The following is an 18,968-nucleotide window of genomic DNA, read 5'->3' on the forward strand; positions in this document are numbered from 1 at the left end:
GAAAAGGAACTAAACGCTTCTATCATAGAAAAACGTCATTTTTGACATGTGTTTGACAGTTCTCCTTTACCAGCAGCGCTCCCGTCAATGACACCCACGTTCAAATAAAGCCTTGTCGAACTGTAGTTACTATATAGAGCTCGACAAGACTTTAATGAACGTGGCGAAAAAGGAACTAACGCTGCTATCATACAAAAACGCCATTTTTGACAGTTCTCCTTTACCAGCAGCGCCGCCACCCACGTTAATTTAAAATTTAAAGCCTTGTCGCACTTTAGGTGCACTGGTATGACGTATTTTTTAATTTTAATAAGATTTAATGGCCTGGTAACAAGACCTTTAAATCAAAACTATGACGTATTAACCACTTAATAAAGAAATTAGATCTCTCCATAACTGGGGGTACGGTAGTGCCCCCGCCAAGACGAGCCAAGTGAGGCGCAAGGTTAAATATTTTCTATTTCTTATTGTTTTTTTCGAATTTAGTTTTTTAAAAGGCTTACAGACTAATAACAATTCGGTGGGTCACAGACAGAAGTCACGATGTTCGGACTTCGGAAGACTGAATTTGGTGACACCGCCGACGGAAATTTTAAAATCTTTTGAAATCAATTGGCGAATGTCGTGCCATAGCTCGTCCATATTACTTTCTGAGTGTAGTCAAGTGACATGTATGCTGTGAGGTCACCTCCCTCAGGCGAGTCAATTTCCTCCACTGGTGCACCACAATTTTTCAATGTCTCATACAAACCAGATACATCTTTATCGCCCATAATCTCGCTACTAAAAGCAATGGAGCCTCCCTTCACCATGTATGTTAGGAGGTGAGAAGCGGCATAACGAGTATATAAACTTTCAGATAAAAATAATGTGCCCGCTGCCTTTTCCATTCTAGCGCAAGTAAAATTTTTACTCGCGTAGTAAAAGCTATCGTGGGTATCTATTTTGTGTGCGTGGAGCGAGTCTCTTAGTCGTGCAGCTCGTTCAAATATGGAAAACTTTTCCCAAGCACTCCGAGCTCGCTTGAAATCATCAGATACTGTAATGTGTACTACCAGAGGTGCTGTGCGTAGGATCGTCTCGCAGGCCTGGGGGGGTCCATCGAACACGCCGTAGGTGTTAACCCACACTACATTGGCGTCGACGTTGTGAGCTATCTCGTTGCTTTCCGAGGTGGAGTCGCACCAGACGGACAGCAAGTACGGACGTTGCTTGGAAAGCAACGATATCAACTCTTTAACCGTTCGATATGCTTCGACGATGATTCCCTCCTCCGAGTCCTCACCGGCGTATTCGACGAGGAACGTCATGTCGCAGATGGCGACGGCGCTGGTGCTCCTCTGGGACAGGGCCGGGGTGACCTCCCCGGGGCAAACTCTCGCTTTGCCCCTCAGCGCCGTTCTGAACCTTTCCAGTGCATTCTCTTGAACCAGCACCCGCCTCACACCCCATGGACTCTGAAAATGGCGTCATATATAGGTTAGCCCCTGAATAGGTTATTTATATTCACTTACAGTAAGGAGCACAATGTGTCCCTATATCTTAATAATAATACCCTGTGTGGAGCATCAACCAGTGTGTCGACTGCAGAGTCAATATCGGCTTTACCCGTGACTACGACGATGCAACTCCCTGAAAAGATGAGACTTGTTATAAATTATAATACTTCTATTAAGTATTGTTCGCGCCTTAGCTGCGAACGCCTACACAATCGTCGAGTGCGGCCGTCGCGTCGGCGCCCTCCATCCCGCTCACACGCACGAGAACATTCACTGCGCGGTACAAGGTCCGCCGCGAGCCCCACTTCCATACCTACAACCGCCGTGGACGCTCATAGTTAAAAAATTATTATCTCAGTTAAAACTGGAACATAGATATAAAAAAGTACAGTTTTTAATTAATCTCTTATGTTCGACCGAACAAGTATAACTAGCTATTTGACCGAGCTTTGCTCAGCATTCGATAAAACATGAGTAATTAATGACATTTTCTAAAAATGATTCCTAGCTAGATCCATTTATCGCCCCTGAAACCCCCTATATATACTAAATTTCATGAAAATCGTTGGAGCCGATTCCGAGATTCCAATTTAAAGATATAAGATAGCAAAAAAGCAGTACTTATTATAAAGTCTACCTTGAGCGGCTTTAACATCAATACCAAAATGACATTCTATCCGATCGCTTACTACGTCATGTTCTTCAAAAATGAGACATATTTGATCCCCAAACCTAAAAAAAAAACATTATCTATTTTTATATTTATTTAAAGTATTAACATAATTCGTTTTGTAGACAGTATGCAACTTGTGTTAATTATTGTACCTAAGCTTTTAGCTTAGGTTAATCTCTGAATTCGATAAAATTATAAAAATTGGAGCTTTTATTAACGGCACTACCAGAAAACTCTTCAAAAAAATAATAAATTTTATTATTAAGTGACTTTGATTGTGCATATTTTGTGCATATTTCGGCCATTTTTCGTGCATACTTGCATGCATATTTCGGCACTTTGATCGTGCATATAATCCGATGTCTACTAATTACTATTTGAAGATGAAAAATAACTCAAACATGTTAAATATTTTACCCGGCCTCTTATTAAGCACAAAGCACATTCCTATTATTCATGGAGGTCTTAAGCCTCACTACAACTCGGCAGAGTTAACTAATTAACTCCGCACCTCGCTGGATTGCGATATCCCACTAACCCACAGACCTCCCCGCATTCGCCCCTCACTAACCCGCAACCTCCCCGCGTTTGCCCCGTCGCACACACAGCGTCGATGTGACATCATGGCCGACCAAGTTAAAGTGCTCCAAGGCTTTAAATGAATATGTCAATGGGCGCTGCTGGTAAAGGAGAACCGTCGAAAATGACGTATGATAGCAGCGTTAGTTCTTTTTCTCGCCACGTTCATATAAAGCCTTGTCGAGCTGTATACGTGTCACCAAGTTCCTGTGCTATAAACGAATTTTGGCGCAATCCCTTGCGGTTGCGGGCGTCATCTATATAGTATTAAAATAATTTACCCAGCTTGTCGACATAGATCCACAAAGAGCCAGCATATGATTGCACTTTCTGTTTCTGATATTATATTCATTCTGCTATCTGCATTAATAATACTCCGGGCAAACATGGTCAGCGTTACCAAGGGACTATTATTCTTCATTGAAACTGTGTCAGGTCTCCCTGCAGAAATATCACATTATGAAATTTTTTTATGAAGAAAAAAAATAAGAGAAAAAATATGTACTTACCTACATTTTTAGCGCTGAAAGAGCAAATTTTTTTCACTTTTGCAAAGGGAAACTCGTGATGCTGGTGCACTTGCCCATACAAAAATCCCAAAAAAATAATAATTGGTCTTTCAGCGCTGCTACTTTCACAACGAACACTTAGTTTTGTTACATAATATGTTTTGTTACATAAAGCCATTCACTCAAGCAGCTAGCTCTATAACTGAACAAAGCCATTCAATCACACTGCTATAGGTTTAGTTGACTGCAACATTCAACACTACAGCTAGATGACGCTTAGCTGGGTCAATGATAAATTAACTAAGGTGACCATCATGGCCATAGCTAGAGGGGGGCATTGGGGGGCAATGCCCTACCTTAAAATCACAACGCCCTACCTTAAAAATATCAAAACCCTAGGAATCAATAAATTATTATGATATTTTTTTACTTCCTCCCTACCTGTAACCAATGCTACCCTACCTCAAATCTGACTCTAGCTACAGCCCTGGTGACCATTAATTTTGTGCTATTATTACACAATCATAATGTTAACAAGCAGATTAATTGTATTAGATAACTAATTTTAAACACAATTGCAATAAATACCTTGGTGATGCATTTCATAATCCCGTAATTTCTCCTCGAATATTAGTTTAAATTTTGATTCACTCATTGCCCCCGTAATTTCTGTCTCTTTAAAAACTTGTAATGTATATTTACGAAAAATATCATATTACAACCACAAAACACCAGTTCTTCTTCCTTCTTCCTAGTGGTATCCTCATGGCTGAGGGACGTGACCACTAAAATTTGCTTTCTGGGATAGGGCTCTCAAATACCAGTTAGTTGACGCCATATTGTACACAAAACATACTTAGCGCCACGGTGGTGAGCACTGGACTAACTCAATCAAACGGTAGTTTTTGAATCAGCTGCAGTAGTGTTGAACATTTTGAGCAACTTAATTATACAATTAAAAGCTAGATGTGTGATTGAATGGCGTTGTTCAGTGAAAGGGCTAGCTGTTTGATTGAACGGCTATTTAAACCAGTTGGCTGCAAAATGTATATTATTTTGGTTATTACTTACCATCATTTGGATACTGATATTTTTCAGAGGAACAAAACAGAAGATTTTGCACAATGAGTTTCAAATCAAAAGCTTTTAATTCATCCGGTTGCTTTCCTCGTATCAAATATTCCAACTGACAGAAGAGTTCTATGTTCCTTTCCATCAACTGTGATAATTTATATAATTTCTTCTTTGTGACTTTTTCCTCTTCTAAATTAAATTCAAAATTTTCTTTTTTTCGTTTACCTAAGCATATTTCTTTGCCAATTTTATTTGTAACTGTTTTATGATTTTCACAATTAAAACCAACAAACTTTGAATGCTGGTCTAAGAAATCCTAAAAAAAAATATTTTTTTAAAAAGCAGTTAAAATATTACAAAGGTCATCATCACCTTTACTCACTGTTATAAACACACAAAAACTTAAAGCTATACCTATCACTAATAATAAACACAAAAGACAATTTATTGCTATGCAGCAATTACTTCCAAGCAACCGTAAGCATGAAATTGATATAAAAGCTAAAAAGCAAAATATTGGCGATTTGCAAAATTTGACACATAAATAATTATGAACTTGATACTTAAATTGGTTTGCACTAATTATAAAATGCGACAAACTATGTGTTGGTTGGCCTATTAAGACTGGGTTGCACCAACTAACTTTAACTTTAACCTTAACTGTAACCGGAAAAATTGACAGATGTTGTATGAGAATATGGGGTGTTTGGACGCCATAGTTAACTTTAACTTTACCCACGCCTCTGGTGCAACCCAGTCTAACTCTTCTAAAAGAGCTTAACCTGGATGATATTATAGATCTCTATATCATATTATAATATTGTATTAGCTATGCCTATGGGTATAGTTTGGTATTGAGATATTTTTATGTACCTCGTTGCATCACTATCATACTTTGTCTAAGGGGTCAGAAGTCAATTTGTTATCTTAAAGTTTGTTAAAAACCTTTATGATAACAAATTGACAATTATAATATTAACTAATTCACTCCATGGAAAAGCAAATTCGTTTAAATAATTTATTCTTACTTTTGCCAATGTTGTGTTGTATTCCATATTGTCGAATTTTAATTCTGTAGCACTCATAACGCTGTAAAATACAAAACTTTATTACCTAGGCAATATCGAAAACTAAAAAGTAACTTATTTCACCACTGGTAGAGAATTAGAGATTAGTCACTAAAATGTATAAATTATTACTTTGGAATTCTCTGTTACGTTTTTTAATATCAGTGAGTTGTCTTTTATGTAATTATTTTTATTTACCTTTATATTGACTTTAATTTATAAATATTTTTAAAATATTTTTAAAATTCACCGGACATCGCGCGTAGAATGTAGAGAATGTAGAGAAAATGTGACAAGTGACAACTGACAGAGTGACAGCAGGATCAGCAGTCAGCTGATGGTCAGCTGTCAGTCTTTTTTTTCTTTTGCTACCTCAAAATGGTTTCGGGGTACGGTCAAAGACCCCAGTGCCAACAACCTAAAAAAAACTTACGATTGTTTAACTTGGCGGCTGTTGAGTGCATGTTGGCGGCGCGGTGCAGGCGGCGGGAAAAAATAAAAAAAGAATGACTTTTTTCATTTCCAAATCTAATCACTATCATTAATTAATAAAATAGCCATAAATAGGTATTTTATGATGTAACTAATATGAATCAAAACTATGGTGAGTAATTATATTACTTTATATAATATAATATTACACAGAAAATATGTAATTTAAATTACTTTTCCACCAAACATAATTTAAATTATCGTGTCTTTTTATTAAATTAAATTTTTGCTAAGTGTATGTAGTGTAGAGTTGACTGTAAAAGTAGCAGCGCTGAAAGAGTAATTTTATGTTTACTTCTGTATGGAAAAAATCATAACATAAAATTGCTCTTTCAGCACACACCCTAAAGTATTATCACTTACCTAGTTTTGTTACACCTGTATACAATGATGTTAGAATATCATAGCCTGTATACATCAGTGAATTGAAACACTTTCCCCTTTTAATAAATACAATCTTTTTTCAGAGAAACACTTATTACAAAAATGTATGGTCGCCGTTGCGTTCGCCATTATTAAAAGTAAGCCACTAGGTCGTTCTTTAGAAGAATATGTTAATGATGTGAAGAATAAATTGGAATATCGAGAAGATTTATCTGAAGACGTATCTATATCTGAGAGTGATTTTGGAAATTGCGATAATGAAATCAATGACGTAAACAATCTGGACATTGAAACTGAAGCCATTTTACCCGAAAACAATATTAGTGATAAAGATTTCCTTACATTAGATAGTAATTTTAATACACAAGCTAATTCAAGGCATATTAACGAAAGCTTTGGGCCTGTGGAAGGCATAAATAGAATTCAAATCGAGAATATGTCTATATTGGTAGATGTTAATACCATTAAAGAAAATCATCATCAAGAACTTGTAAGAACGACATCTATAAAAGAAGTATTAGATATATTTAAGGATATAGATAAAATAAATGATAATAAGGTAACTGAAATGTATAACTATAGAACAAACAAAGTAGTAGTTACAAGTAATAGTTTTAGTAGGAAAATAAATATTACCACAGGCTATTCATAAGTATATTATTATTACAGGACTTAATATGTCTGCTAAAGCTAATATCCACACTAATATGATAAAATATGCGAAAGTGTGGCGGTCTTTTTGCTACCTGTTACCTCTTGAAACTTAAGCCGCTGAACCGATTTTGATAAAATTCCCAGAAAAGACATAGGATAGTTTTTATCCCTGAAAAATATACGGTTCTCACGCGATAAACGAATTTTGACGCAACAGAGTTGCGGGCATCATTTAGTTTAAAATATTTTTGATTTTAGATTTTTATCAGCACGTCCACTTCGAAGGCTCATGCTCAGTCAACGCAAGAATCCAATTCACAAACGTCCTTAACCAAGGCTTCTACTGCGGATAATGATAACACTTTTTGTTCATTCGGAGACAAAGCAACTAACAGTATTGACACTCAAAATACAGAACTATATACTGTACATGGATACACTGATAATTATACCCATATAAGTCAAAGTCAGGATATTGATATCGTCGTACCAAAAAAATTGATCCAAAATCGCTATAGTAATATTAATGTTGGTGATAAAAAAAAAATCGAAAAGTTTGAACATGTATCTAATGTTAGAAATGGCGATAACGTATTCAATAATATAAATAACATTACAAGAACGGAAGATACTTTTTATAAGAGTTATAATAATGACGGAGAATGTAACACAACAATCAGTCGTTTAGATACTCTACGTACTAACGAAGTTGTTGATAGTAAGACTAAAAAAATTAAATTATCAAAAAGTAGCGTATCAAAATCGTCAGATGAGTACGGATTTCTATGTATAGATAATAATGAAATAAATAATACCTCTCTTTTTAATGAAATAGAAATAAATAGTAACATTTCTCTTAACGGCAACAAACCTAAAGAACGACCACTAGAAAATCGACATAAACTCCAGAATGTTAACAATGACTCGACATTTTCAAGTACCTCGTTTCTTAATGATCTAGAAATAAACAGTAACTCACATCTTAGACCTTCTCCTAAAGAACGACCACTAGAAAGTCAACATAAACTCCAGAATGTTAACAATCAATTGACATTTTCAAGTACCTCACTTCTCAATGATCTAGAAATAAACAGTAACTCACTTCTTAGCAGCAACAAACCTAAAGAACGACCACTAGAAAATCAAAATAAATTCCAGAATGTTAAGAATAAATTGACATTTTCAAATACCTCGCTACTTAACGAATTAGAATTGAATAGTAACTCACTTGTTGGCTGCAGTCAACCTAGAGAACGAATACCGGAATATCAAAATAGGATTCAGTATGTTGAATTTGATATTGCGGCTGTTAACATTGAGAACAATTTTAATTTGTCGGATAATCAATTCACATTTGCATCTACTGATCCAGAAATTCAGCACAAAACCGATTTGTTAAAAGACAGTACGGGAAAAGATAAAGCTAAAGGGAATGATAATAATGCGAAGAGCGATGGAGCTGCAAATAATTGTAAGTGTAGACAGCTAAGTTCAGGCTACGAAACGCAGTGTCCTAGCAGAAATTTAGTATTGGATAGTCCGAATGAAATCGGACAAAGATCAGACGCAGAAGATCCAGAAGAAATAGTCACATTTAAAATTCTTGAGGAATTGAGCAGAGTCAAAAATTATTTGAATAGGCAGGACAGATTTAGTGATAGTGGACGAAGTTCTCAAGGTAGAAATATTAAAGAATTCGTTTTAAATTGTATTGACAGTACTACCTTAATACATTTTTCTCAATTGGGAAAAAAGGAGCCCTAATGTAATTTTATACGTGGGAGAGCCATGCTTCGGCACGAATGGGCCGGCTCGACCGGAGAAATACCACGTTCTCACAGAAAACCGGCGTGAAACAGCTCTTGCGCTGTGTTTCGCCGAGTGAGTGAGTTTACCGGAGGCCCAATTACTCAATTACAAAAACTCTTAAAAGGCCGGCAACGCACCTGCAGCTCTTCTTATGCTGCGAGTGTCCATGGGCGACGGAAGTTGCTTTCCATCAGGTGACCCGTTTGCTCGTTTGCCCCCTTATTAGATTAAAAAAAAAAAATTTTCTAGTCAAATTTTAGTTTCTTTTCAATCTGCAGTTACAGTGACAAGCTGTTCTAATAATATCTTCTTGAACAAGACTAAACGATAGCATTCTCTGAAGCCCACTTGTAAATTGTAATGAAATGTATAATAATAATACCAAAACTGTATACGTGGGTATACAAATTATACCCACGTTAGTATACTTATATGTGTCTATCTTAAGCGCCAAATTTGTAGTAGTACTAACTAGTACATATTTGGCTTTAATTTATACATATGTCACAAGATGCCATCCTTTGGTTCAAAATTCGTTTACCCATACTTTTTACTCAGACAGAGAGACAGACTCACTTTCATATTTATAAATTTTATAATATTAGTATGGGTTTTTCATGTTCATCTATGTATTCCTTATTTTTCTACCATTTAGGGTCTCAACTGTCAGGCGCTAAAATCAACGAGTCCGGTTATTGTTTATTGAACTATTTGGTGGAGTATCCACTGATCGAAAGATCTTTGGATATAGTTGAAGAAGTTTCGCGGGTAAGTTGGTTATGTATATTTTTTACTAAAATGTCGTCAATAAAAGAGGACAGTACCAAAGGAAAATCAATTTAATTTTAAAAATAGCACTAACAGTTTACAAAGACACTCAGAGACGATTATCATTAATTGCTATTATTAATTAGTAATTACTATTATTATTATTAATTACTTATCTGTAATGAAATTGAGAATTTGACAGAATATAATATGGCTTGTGTCAAAATCTTAAGTGGGCGTAATTAATATTCACAAAGATATTCACGTAGTGATTATATTCTCTTCGTTAATAATCATCAACTTTTAAATTGGGAAACCAATGTTGAATTCGATGATATTTATTATTTAATTATTTCAGAAATAGCTACTATATTTTTAGGTTACTTTTTCTAATTTTTACTGTTTATATGGATTAACTATCATTCTCTATCATCGCTGTCTCTGAATCTTTTACAATTTTATCTATTTTGTGTCGTGTTATCATTAGATTTCGTCTTAACTTGTACACTATTAAACTAGCGTCCTCATCACTCATATTAGGTAGTTGATTTTTTATGTTCTTTTTAACGTCATCGAACGTAGCGTCGGGTATGCCATCGTTGATATCTTCTATTTCTGTATTGTCATGCGTCTTCTCGACTACTTCTTTGAGGTCCTTAGCGAAGGCATGGAGAAAATCTTCTAGAGCCTCCTTTATGGATTCCATTTCATTAACGGTTAGGTTCGGATATTGTGACTTCACGTAGTCTAGCATAACGTCCTTGAAGCTTTGGATGTATGCGACGAGGTTTAGATCGTTTTCATCTGTCCTGCCTTTGCTCTTATCTATATCTTCATCGTTTACGGGATAACCGTTAACTGTTATAATCAACACAGCGTATAATACTATTTTCCCTGAAAAAGTGAAAAAAGTGGTTTTACTCAATCGATTTTTTATTGATATAAATAAAGATCAGTAGTTTCAATGAGTTGACTGTTAACTGCAAAGACCGAGACCGCCTTTATCTTCCTAGTTTCAGAAATTTAGCAAAGATTTTTTTAATTCCCTCTTATTACGTGATTTTTTTTCAATTTCAGTATATTTGGGTTTTTACAAAATTTTGCAAGGATGAGCATCTCGATTTAAACTTCTCTTAAAATCTTTAACATCAATATTTTTAAATATTTTTCTAAAATAACAACAAACGAAACTTACACATGGTGATCCTTGGATGGAGATGTTTAATATGCAGTTTCGCACTCGCAAGAAATTTAAGCCAAGCGCGTTATGCGAGAGTGCACCAAGCAGTCTGGAGTTTATTACTAGATATTGCATTATATGCACTGTCAAAATCCCGAAATATGCACCCATGTGGCCGAAATTATCTTAAAATGGCCGCATTTTGCCTAGAAACAGCTGAGCTGAGCACGTTTGCTTTATAACGAAAGTGAAGCCTATTAACTATACCTATTAGATTACCTACTAGACATTTTATGCACTGGCAAAGTACCGAAATTAATTTTACGTGGTAGAGCCATGTTTAGGCACGAATGGGCCGCCTCGACCGGAGAAATACCACGGGCTCACAGATAACCGGCGTAAAACAGCGTTTGCGCTGTGTTTCGCCGAGTGAGCGAGTTTACCGGAGGCCCAATTCCCTACCCTTCCCATCCCTACTCCCTTCCTATCCCTACTTCCTTCCTTACCTCCCCTCTTAAAAGGCCGGTAACGCACCTGCAGCTCTTCTGATGTTGCGTGTGTCCATGGGCGACGGAAGTTGCTTTCCATCAGGTGACCCGTTTGCCCCCTTATTTCATAAAAAAAATACGCAACCAAATGTGTACTTAAATGGCCGAAATATGCAAAGACATGCAAAATAATAATATTTAAAAGCACTTTTTATTACAATAATACTGTTGACGAAAATCATAAAAAATAGCGATTCGTGGAGAAATTGGTCTTATTATGAATTATCATAGCCTCTGTTTTGAAATTACTACAATACCCGCAACTTTGCGGTTTAGCCTATTGCGCGGGAACCGTCCATTTTTCCGTCGTAAAGACTTATCCTACGTCCTTTCTGAACCCATATCATATCCATCCAGGCGTTTGTGCCTGAAGAGGACACAAAGAAAAACTTTCCGGTCGTCCCCATCTGGCATAGTACCCAGCAAATTGAGAATTATTGTTTTTAAATTTCTTAGGTAAAAAGTTTTATTAATAACAATGATATCATCTCACATGAAGCGGTCCACTCAATTCTGCTCGACAATGATTCAACTGCGCAAATGTTCATTGTGTGGGCAACATTATGAAATATCCTCATAACAGGCAAGGCGAAACGAACGGCATTATACCGTGAATTGCCCTTGATATTGGCTGTGAAGCGGTGTGGAACAATGAGTTTCAAAAACTATAAACCAATTAGCGATTACATTATACCGCCACCTTGGGGAAGAAAGGTCGTAAAAACCAAAACCCGACTTTACAGGAGAAGCAAAAAACAAAAATTTTAAAAATAAATCGACTGTAAAATTTTTGTTTTCTAATATTATTTAGCCCAATTAAGTGACATATATTATTTTTTTATGGCCCTTCGAATGGTAAACCTTATTTTAATGTCCATTGCTTACATTAGAAGTAAGCGTGGAGTTACGACCCAATTTTTTCGTAAAAATGGTTTATACGCCCCATGACTTTTTAAGATATTTCATACAATATATAAGTCGTAACTAAATGAACTTTTCTATTGTTGGGCGTAAAAACCACGACTATAAAATAGAGAGAGTCGTACAATCAGTAAATAGGAACGTCCAGAGTTGTAACTGCTATAACTTTACCTACTTCACTATAAACTTGGGTAACAAAAACCATCTTGTGTACCTACACAAGACGGTTTTTGTTTGAAATAAATTTAATTACATAAAATTTATCCAGTTTTATTTATAAAGTGATAGTTATTAAGTAAGTAAGTAAGTTTATTGATAAGTAACTATAGAATTTCCAAATTACACTGTAGAAAAATTGAAAATATAACAAAAAAAAACATATTTTAATCAAGTTTCTTTGTTAAAAAAAGTGAACATATTGTTGAAACTAACTTAAAAAAAAACTTTAGAAGGTTACAGGCTTACAGCTTATATATGTCGCAGTCGACTGGTTAAAAAAGTCATTCAATCAAACAGCTATACGTCGTTTAGCCGACTTGTTGACGGCACCGTTCAACACTGCAGCTAGATGACGCTGATGGCTAACCAACAGGTTAAACACAACCAGATTCTCGGTTAAAATTTGGTTTTTTTTTATTTCTATGGCCTCGCCTATCATTCTTGGACGGTATTTTGCTTCTTTTGCCAGTACTTGTGGCTTATCGAATCTAATGTAGTGGCGAGGTTGATCCAGTGTGTGTTCACAAATTGCAGACTTGGTGTTCCTACGGTGTTTGACATCTGCAATGTATTCCATGATACGGATTTTGACGGCTCTTTTGTCCTATATAAGAGAGGTCACAATCACAGTGGAGTTTGTAGTTTCTGCATCTTGAAGGGGTAAGATGCATTTCACTGATGGTAAACATTGGCTGATCTTTTTGGGCGGCTTAAAGTATGTTTTTAGCTTTCCTTAGAATATAGCTAACTTTACCAGTGACTCCCGTTATAAATGGTAACGCTGCAGGTAATCTCTCCACTGTTGCGGGTTCACTCGGCTGCTGCTCTGTCTGCGTGGTATCCGAAGCTTATTGTCGCGTAGAACTTGTGTAACATGATGAAGCTCAGTATCCGCATACTGTTCATCGCAGATTTCTCGTGCTGAAATAAAGATTTGCCAACAGTACATAACTGTGCTGGGTGGTGATGGGAAACTTTTAAATATCTATTTGTGTGTGTAGGTTTGCGATACACCGTATGACCCAATGTGCCATCAGGAGACAGGATTCCTTAGTCTAAGAAGGCTAAAGAATTATCTTTCTCCAAATCCATTGTAAACTGTATTTTGGAGTTGACGCTGTTCAGGTGCTCAAGGAATATGGATACTTTGTCCGAGGGTAATATTGTGAAAGTGTCATCTACATACCGCTTGTAGAAGTGAGGACTCAAGGGCTAACTTCTCAAAGTCTTCCAAAAAATATCAGCCACAACACGTGAAACGGCCCATCGCTACACCATCTACTTGCCTATAAAAGTCATAATTCCATAACATATAACCAGATGTAAGGCAGTGTTCTAACAGGTCCGCATATTCAATAGGTAAGTTGTTCTCTCTGGGCCTTCTTGTAACATTTTCGATACAATGCTGTATTGGTAGGTAAGTGAACAGGGATTGTATATCAAAACTGACCGGTTCTTCATGTTTAATCTCATCAACAAAGTGGTAGGAATCCTTTACATAGGCCTTGGTCTGTCCGCGTAGAGATGAGAGTACAGTAGCCACCAGCTGAGCAAGTTTGTAGGTTGGTGAGTCAATAATTTGGCTTACACTTGGCCGAAGAGGAGCATTGGCTTTGTGTATCTTTGGCAAACCATACAACTTTGGAGGTTTAGGGCATGAAGGCAACAAGAATTTGGGATCCAGATTCAGTGAGTCGGAGTACTTTTTGATGAGACTTTGAGTTGTCTTCAAAACTTTGTTGGTGAGGTCCGTTTTGACTTTTTCGTAAGTGTTTTCGTCCGATAAAAGACGTTGTATTTTGTCACTGTAATCTGTTGTATCCATAATCACCGTGGCATTACCTTTGTCTGCGCGGAGAATAGTATTATCCGATCTGGAGTGTAAGTTTTGCAATACACTCATTTGTTCCCGGGAAAGATTTGGTTTGGGTGCCGAACTACGTCGTCGTAAGAATGATGATATATTTATTATTTATATTGTCGTATGGCCTTCGAATCCTCCTTGTTTATTTTATTATTGAATAAACATTCCTCGACGCGTTGGGATTAACTATAGTGTTCCGCGACAAAATCGGTAAGGGTTTAAACCTTACCTATACTATCATGACTCATGAGTCATGAGCGATACTCGCGTAAACTTAAGAAATCATAACATATTTTAATATTATGATTCATTATTCATTATAATAATGGAGAAATTATTATGTAGTAAAACTTTAGTATTAAAGTCGAAATAAGGAAGTTAAAACCTAAAGAAATTACAAACTACGTCGTATAAACCACTAATAGGTTAAAAGTAGAAAAATAATTTAAGCAAATTGGGGCGTAAAAGCCATGTAGTATCCCGGCTTACGTTCGTTACGACCATTTCGATACGAACACTAAGTTTGTCATTTCAATTGGATAGTTAATTATATTATTATAATAATATTTTTCTAATGATTCTTTACGAAACAAAATAGAAAAAATAAGAAAAGAAGTAGGTAAATAAAAATACGTATTACAATATAATAAAGTACTGTATACTCTGTGATAATATTATCTTTATAAAGAAGCTTACCTTTCAGGTTCTTGATTTCCCAAAAACAGAGATTGGAGCACTCTTCTTCTTTTAAGTAAAAAATCTATCCGGTTATCCATCGCAATAACATCGCTTATCATGCAATAACAGAATATAAATTGCACTTTTTATTATTGTGCACTATTGTACAATTTATTATTAAACTAACTCTAACTCTACGTTTTTTTTTTTAATATAAAAAATTTAAAGGTGATAAAAGACAGTTCCACCTCGCGAGTGCATTTTAAATGGGTGTATATACTTTAGCACTAGTACATATTATTTGAATTATGGGCGTATAAACCAAATTCTACTAACCATATATGGCTGTAAATCAAAAGTGTACCAAACTTTGGTTTTTACGACCAATCACCATTTTTACTTTGTTAATACACCTAGCTTGCCCCAAACTTACAATCTTTTACGACCCTTATTCACAGGAATAATATATTTTTTGGTTCCGACACCGTAAATTCCCACAAAAAGCCTGTTTAGACGCTTAAATCACGTGGGTCGTAAAAGCCTCTGTTTTGCGAATTGACAAAAGTTATATACACCAATCGATAGAGCGGAAAATTGTAAGTAAGACTGTATTCATAACTCATTTTCGCCAAAATGGCTTTTACGACCTTTCTTCCCCAAGGTGGCGATACACATAAATCGTTAAGAAATAAAAAAAATAAAAAAAACCCAATTGCTTGGAAAAAATCAACCGGCTGATTAACTTTTTCCCAGAATACTCGTCGATCATAATTAACAAAGAATTTCTAACGAAAAAAAATCTACTTAGATCAAAATCGGTCGACCTTTGGACGCTACGATCACATTATGCCACGAACTGCTTTACAGCTAGAAAATTTGGGGTTTACCGATTAGAGTTTTTTTCATTTCTTTAAAGCTCTTGCATAGCTCTTAAAGTGTTATCGCGGCGACCGAATCAAGAAATTCCGTAACGTAAATAAACCTATCAACCCCACTCCGACCAGCACAGCGGTGCGGAGTACCTACCGTGCATCGTCTAACGTCGTTTCAGAATCAGATGGCAGACTTCGTCACGGTGTTTGTGTGCATGCGACTAGACGTATGCGAAATAATTGCATAAGCTGGTAAAAAATGCTATGCTTCACCGCGGCAGTCCCCGAGTGCCACAAGTATTTCTCATTTAATTCATTATTACTATTTCCCAGATTTTAGGAGAACTTGTAGACAGGCTACATGACTATGAGAACTACCCCCAGTTTGTAGATAAAATCCTCGAGAAGACGCAGGAACTTGTTAACGACATCTATGAAGAAGATCGTACAGAGGATTTGGTAATTATTGATCCCACTGTTAAGAATTATGTGCCAGAAGCATGGATTTAATTGAATTATTGGAATCTCGGAATCGACTCCAACGATTTTCATGAAATTTAGTATATAGGGGGTTTCGGGGGCGATAAATCGATCTAGCTAGGAATAATTTTTAGAAAATGTCTTTTTATTCGTGTTTTATCGAATACCAAGCAAAGCTCGGTCAAATAGCTAGTTATAATTGTGCGAAAGTGTGTCTGTCTGTCTGTTACCTCTTCACACTGGAGCCGCTGAACCGATTTTGCTGAAAAATTGGTATGGAGATACTTTGAGATATAGGATACTTTTTATTCCGGAAAATGTAAGGCCAATTTCTGAATTCTGCCCAATTACACTAAAATTCTGATCTTGGAGGACAGAGATGAATTCGGCCATTCACCTTTAGCAGTTTGTCCCTTTCCTTTTCAAAAGGTCAATGCCCGAATTTATATGCACGACCACCACGTATACCCATTGTAAGATATATCTTTGGAAATCTAGTTACAATAAAATTGTATTCAGTTCAAAAAGGAAGACCAGATCAATCGTCTGCTCCACCTGAACCGGTCGATCAACGTGACCAAGTTCACGATAGAGAAGATGCTGCCCATCCTCCAAGAGGTACACCTTCGGCTGCAGAGAAAGGATTTCCTGGAGCTGGAGCTGGTGAAAACGGAGAACTTGTGCTACATACTGCACACTCTAGAAGTGCTCTTGAAGAGATACAATGCGACTGCTTCAAGCCAGGCCAGCACGCAGCCATCACAACAATCACAAGTGAGTGAATTTTGAAGGTGGTAAAGTAACATATTATCGTAGAGTTTTGTTATTTACATTAATAATAATAATAATACTCCCCACACCGGTTTCGGTGACGGTGGCCGGTTTCATTGAAACCAGGCCAGGTACGCAGGAGTAATTTTATAGTGCCCAAGTGTGTGCGCAGTACACAAGAGCACTCTCTATTCCTTTTACTCTCATAACCCAGTGGGACGGAAGACCGACACGACTGGCGAGAGATCAGGCGCAGGACCGACTTTTTACATTCCCATCCGACGCATGGATCATCTTACTTGTCAGACAATCAGGTGATCAGCCTGCATTGTCCTAACCAAACTTGGAAATAACATGTTTCCAACGCGGGATTCGAACCCACGACCTCCGGAGTCGAGAGCGACGCTCTTACCACTAGACCACGGAGGCGTTCAACTAGACTCTAGAAGTAGACACAAATATATATACGTGTAAGCCTAGAAGCCTATTTGGGTGACGTTGGTGAAATTTTCATGTGTTTTAACGAATCAATACCTACTTACTTATAAAGTTGAAGAGTTTGTTTGTTTGAATGTCCACCCACCACTGACCAATGACCACATGACCACTGGATTGATTTTTATGGGCACAGAATATGTAGGGTAGATCACGGGGAAGGATATACCTTTGCGGGAAATGTACGGTTCCCATGAAATGCTCTATTTGCGCGGGTGGAGCCGAACGGAACATCTAGTGATAAATATTTCTCATATTTTAGGAAGACGAAAAGAGCCTCAAGCGCAGCACGATAACAGAGATTTGGAGGAAGAGGTGGAATTTGAGCAGGAGTGACGTAAGCGAAGGTAGTTTTAAGAAGAAATGCGTCCTCACTCAGATCAGTGAGGTACTGAACAAAATGATAGTGGAAGGCATGGAGGGATATAGCCTGATATCGTTCCAGGCGCTACAGTGTTTCAACTTGTTGCAGTCTTAGAATAAAATTACTTAGTACTTGTGGCTTTTTATTGCCATCTTTAGAATTGTAATTAAATTTAAAAGTTGTCTTATCCCTTTCATCTTACTTCTCAACGGAGATAGAAAGAAGGGTAAAGGTACATACTTACAAGTTGGAAGCCGACTACATGAAGCGGCAGCAGACGACGATGATGTGTCGCTAGCTTCATGTCGCCAGCTGCGATGGGTATTTCATAGAAATACATAGAAACCAATAGTGTATCGCGACGATACGTCCTCTGCGGTTGCTTCATGGCGCCCGCTGGCCGCTGCCAACCGGCGTCCGGCACCTTGTAAAAGATGGGAGGATGATGCAAAAGGAGATAAACAGATTTCAGTTTGGAATAGCAGTGCAAGACCGATGTGGCGAAGTAGGGCTAGGAGTAGGGATAGAAAGCAATGGAAGATTAAATATTAATTAAAGACAAATACTAGACTAACCGCCGTACTCAGAGACATTAAGTTATGACTAACCTTCAATTAAAATGAAGAGTTTGACAGATAATGTATGGAGCTTAAGTCAAAATTTTGAATTAATTACATTTAAGTAATTAATGTTCCACTCTGAGTGCGGCAGTTAATCTAACAATGAAAAAAGGAGTAAGTCTGCACTCAGAGTGGAACATTAATTACTTAAATGCAATTAATTCAAAATTTTGACATAAGCTCCATACATTATCTGTCAAACTCTTCATTAAATTTAAGGTTAATCATAATTAAATGTCTCTGAGTACGGCGGTAAGAGAATTAAAATGCTAAGTATAAAATGCAGCACTTTGAAATTAAATAGCGGACGGTAGAATTCCCTTCAATATAGTACTGGAAAAGCTTTAAAAGTTTTTTTTTTAAGTATTTGGTACCGATTTGGTAGGTACCAAATTTTACCATAGCATTAGAAGAAATTGGATCTGTATGGGCTGACCTATTTAAATAA

General features: G+C 36.7%; 3 protein-coding genes across 4 annotated transcripts; 1 reads left to right on the top strand and 2 right to left on the bottom strand.

Moving 5' to 3' along the window:
• Positions 1-476: 476 nt before the first annotated feature.
• Positions 477-5,669, bottom strand: LOC121736827. 2 transcript variants are annotated; one of them, XM_042128248.1, is made up of 8 exons: positions 5,600-5,669; positions 5,363-5,423; positions 4,332-4,650; positions 3,033-3,192; positions 2,137-2,231; positions 1,556-1,632; positions 586-1,457; positions 477-552 (listed from the first exon to the last, which is right to left on the bottom strand). In XM_042128248.1, the coding sequence occupies exons 2-7, from the start codon at positions 5,417-5,419 to the stop codon at positions 609-611; spliced, it is 1,557 nt and encodes a 518-aa protein (XP_041984182.1). In that variant the 5' UTR covers positions 5,420-5,423; positions 5,600-5,669; the 3' UTR covers positions 477-552; positions 586-608. The 2 variants fall into 2 exon arrangements, with proteins under 2 accessions (XP_041984182.1, XP_041984181.1); XM_042128247.1 differs by having other exon boundaries at positions 477-1,457.
• A 268-nt stretch (positions 5,670-5,937) lies between these two features.
• On the top strand, positions 5,938-18,031 carry LOC121736824 (metacaspase-2-like). The gene is made up of 7 exons (XM_042128243.1): positions 5,938-6,005; positions 6,361-6,836; positions 7,190-8,609; positions 9,396-9,508; positions 16,124-16,249; positions 16,790-17,044; positions 17,799-18,031. Exons 1-7 carry the CDS (start codon positions 5,990-5,992, stop codon positions 18,012-18,014), a joined length of 2,622 nt encoding a protein of 873 aa, XP_041984177.1. The 5' UTR covers positions 5,938-5,989; the 3' UTR covers positions 18,015-18,031.
• Positions 9,562-10,805, bottom strand: LOC121736831. Its single transcript, XM_042128251.1, has 2 exons — positions 10,704-10,805; positions 9,562-10,402 (listed from the first exon to the last, which is right to left on the bottom strand). Exons 1-2 carry the CDS (start codon positions 10,705-10,707, stop codon positions 9,921-9,923), a joined length of 486 nt encoding a protein of 161 aa, XP_041984185.1. The 5' UTR covers positions 10,708-10,805; the 3' UTR covers positions 9,562-9,920.
• Positions 18,032-18,968: the final 937 nt, after the last annotated feature.

Source organism: Aricia agestis, chromosome 19 (assembly GCF_905147365.1).
Source record: "Aricia agestis chromosome 19, ilAriAges1.1, whole genome shotgun sequence".
Taxonomy (NCBI): Eukaryota; Metazoa; Arthropoda; class Insecta; order Lepidoptera; family Lycaenidae; genus Aricia; species Aricia agestis.

Bases quoted from the DNA above. Each gene is read 5' to 3' on its own strand.
- LOC121736827 (XM_042128248.1), bottom strand. From the start codon at position 5,419: ATGAGTGCTACAGAATTAAAATTCGACAATATGGAATACAACACAACA. The intron at 3,193-4,331 runs GTAAGTAATAAC...ATATTTCTGCAG, and splicing joins ATATCAGTATCCAAATGATG to GGAGACCTGACACAGTTTCA. The intron at 1,633-2,136 runs GTAGACTTTATA...TCATCTTTTCAG, and splicing joins TGATGTTAAAGCCGCTCAAG to GGAGTTGCATCGTCGTAGTC.
- LOC121736824 (XM_042128243.1), top strand. The intron at 8,610-9,395 runs GTAGAAATATTA...TCTACCATTTAG, and splicing joins TAGTGGACGAAGTTCTCAAG to GGTCTCAACTGTCAGGCGCT. The intron at 9,509-16,123 runs GTAAGTTGGTTA...ACTATTTCCCAG, and splicing joins TAGTTGAAGAAGTTTCGCGG to ATTTTAGGAGAACTTGTAGA.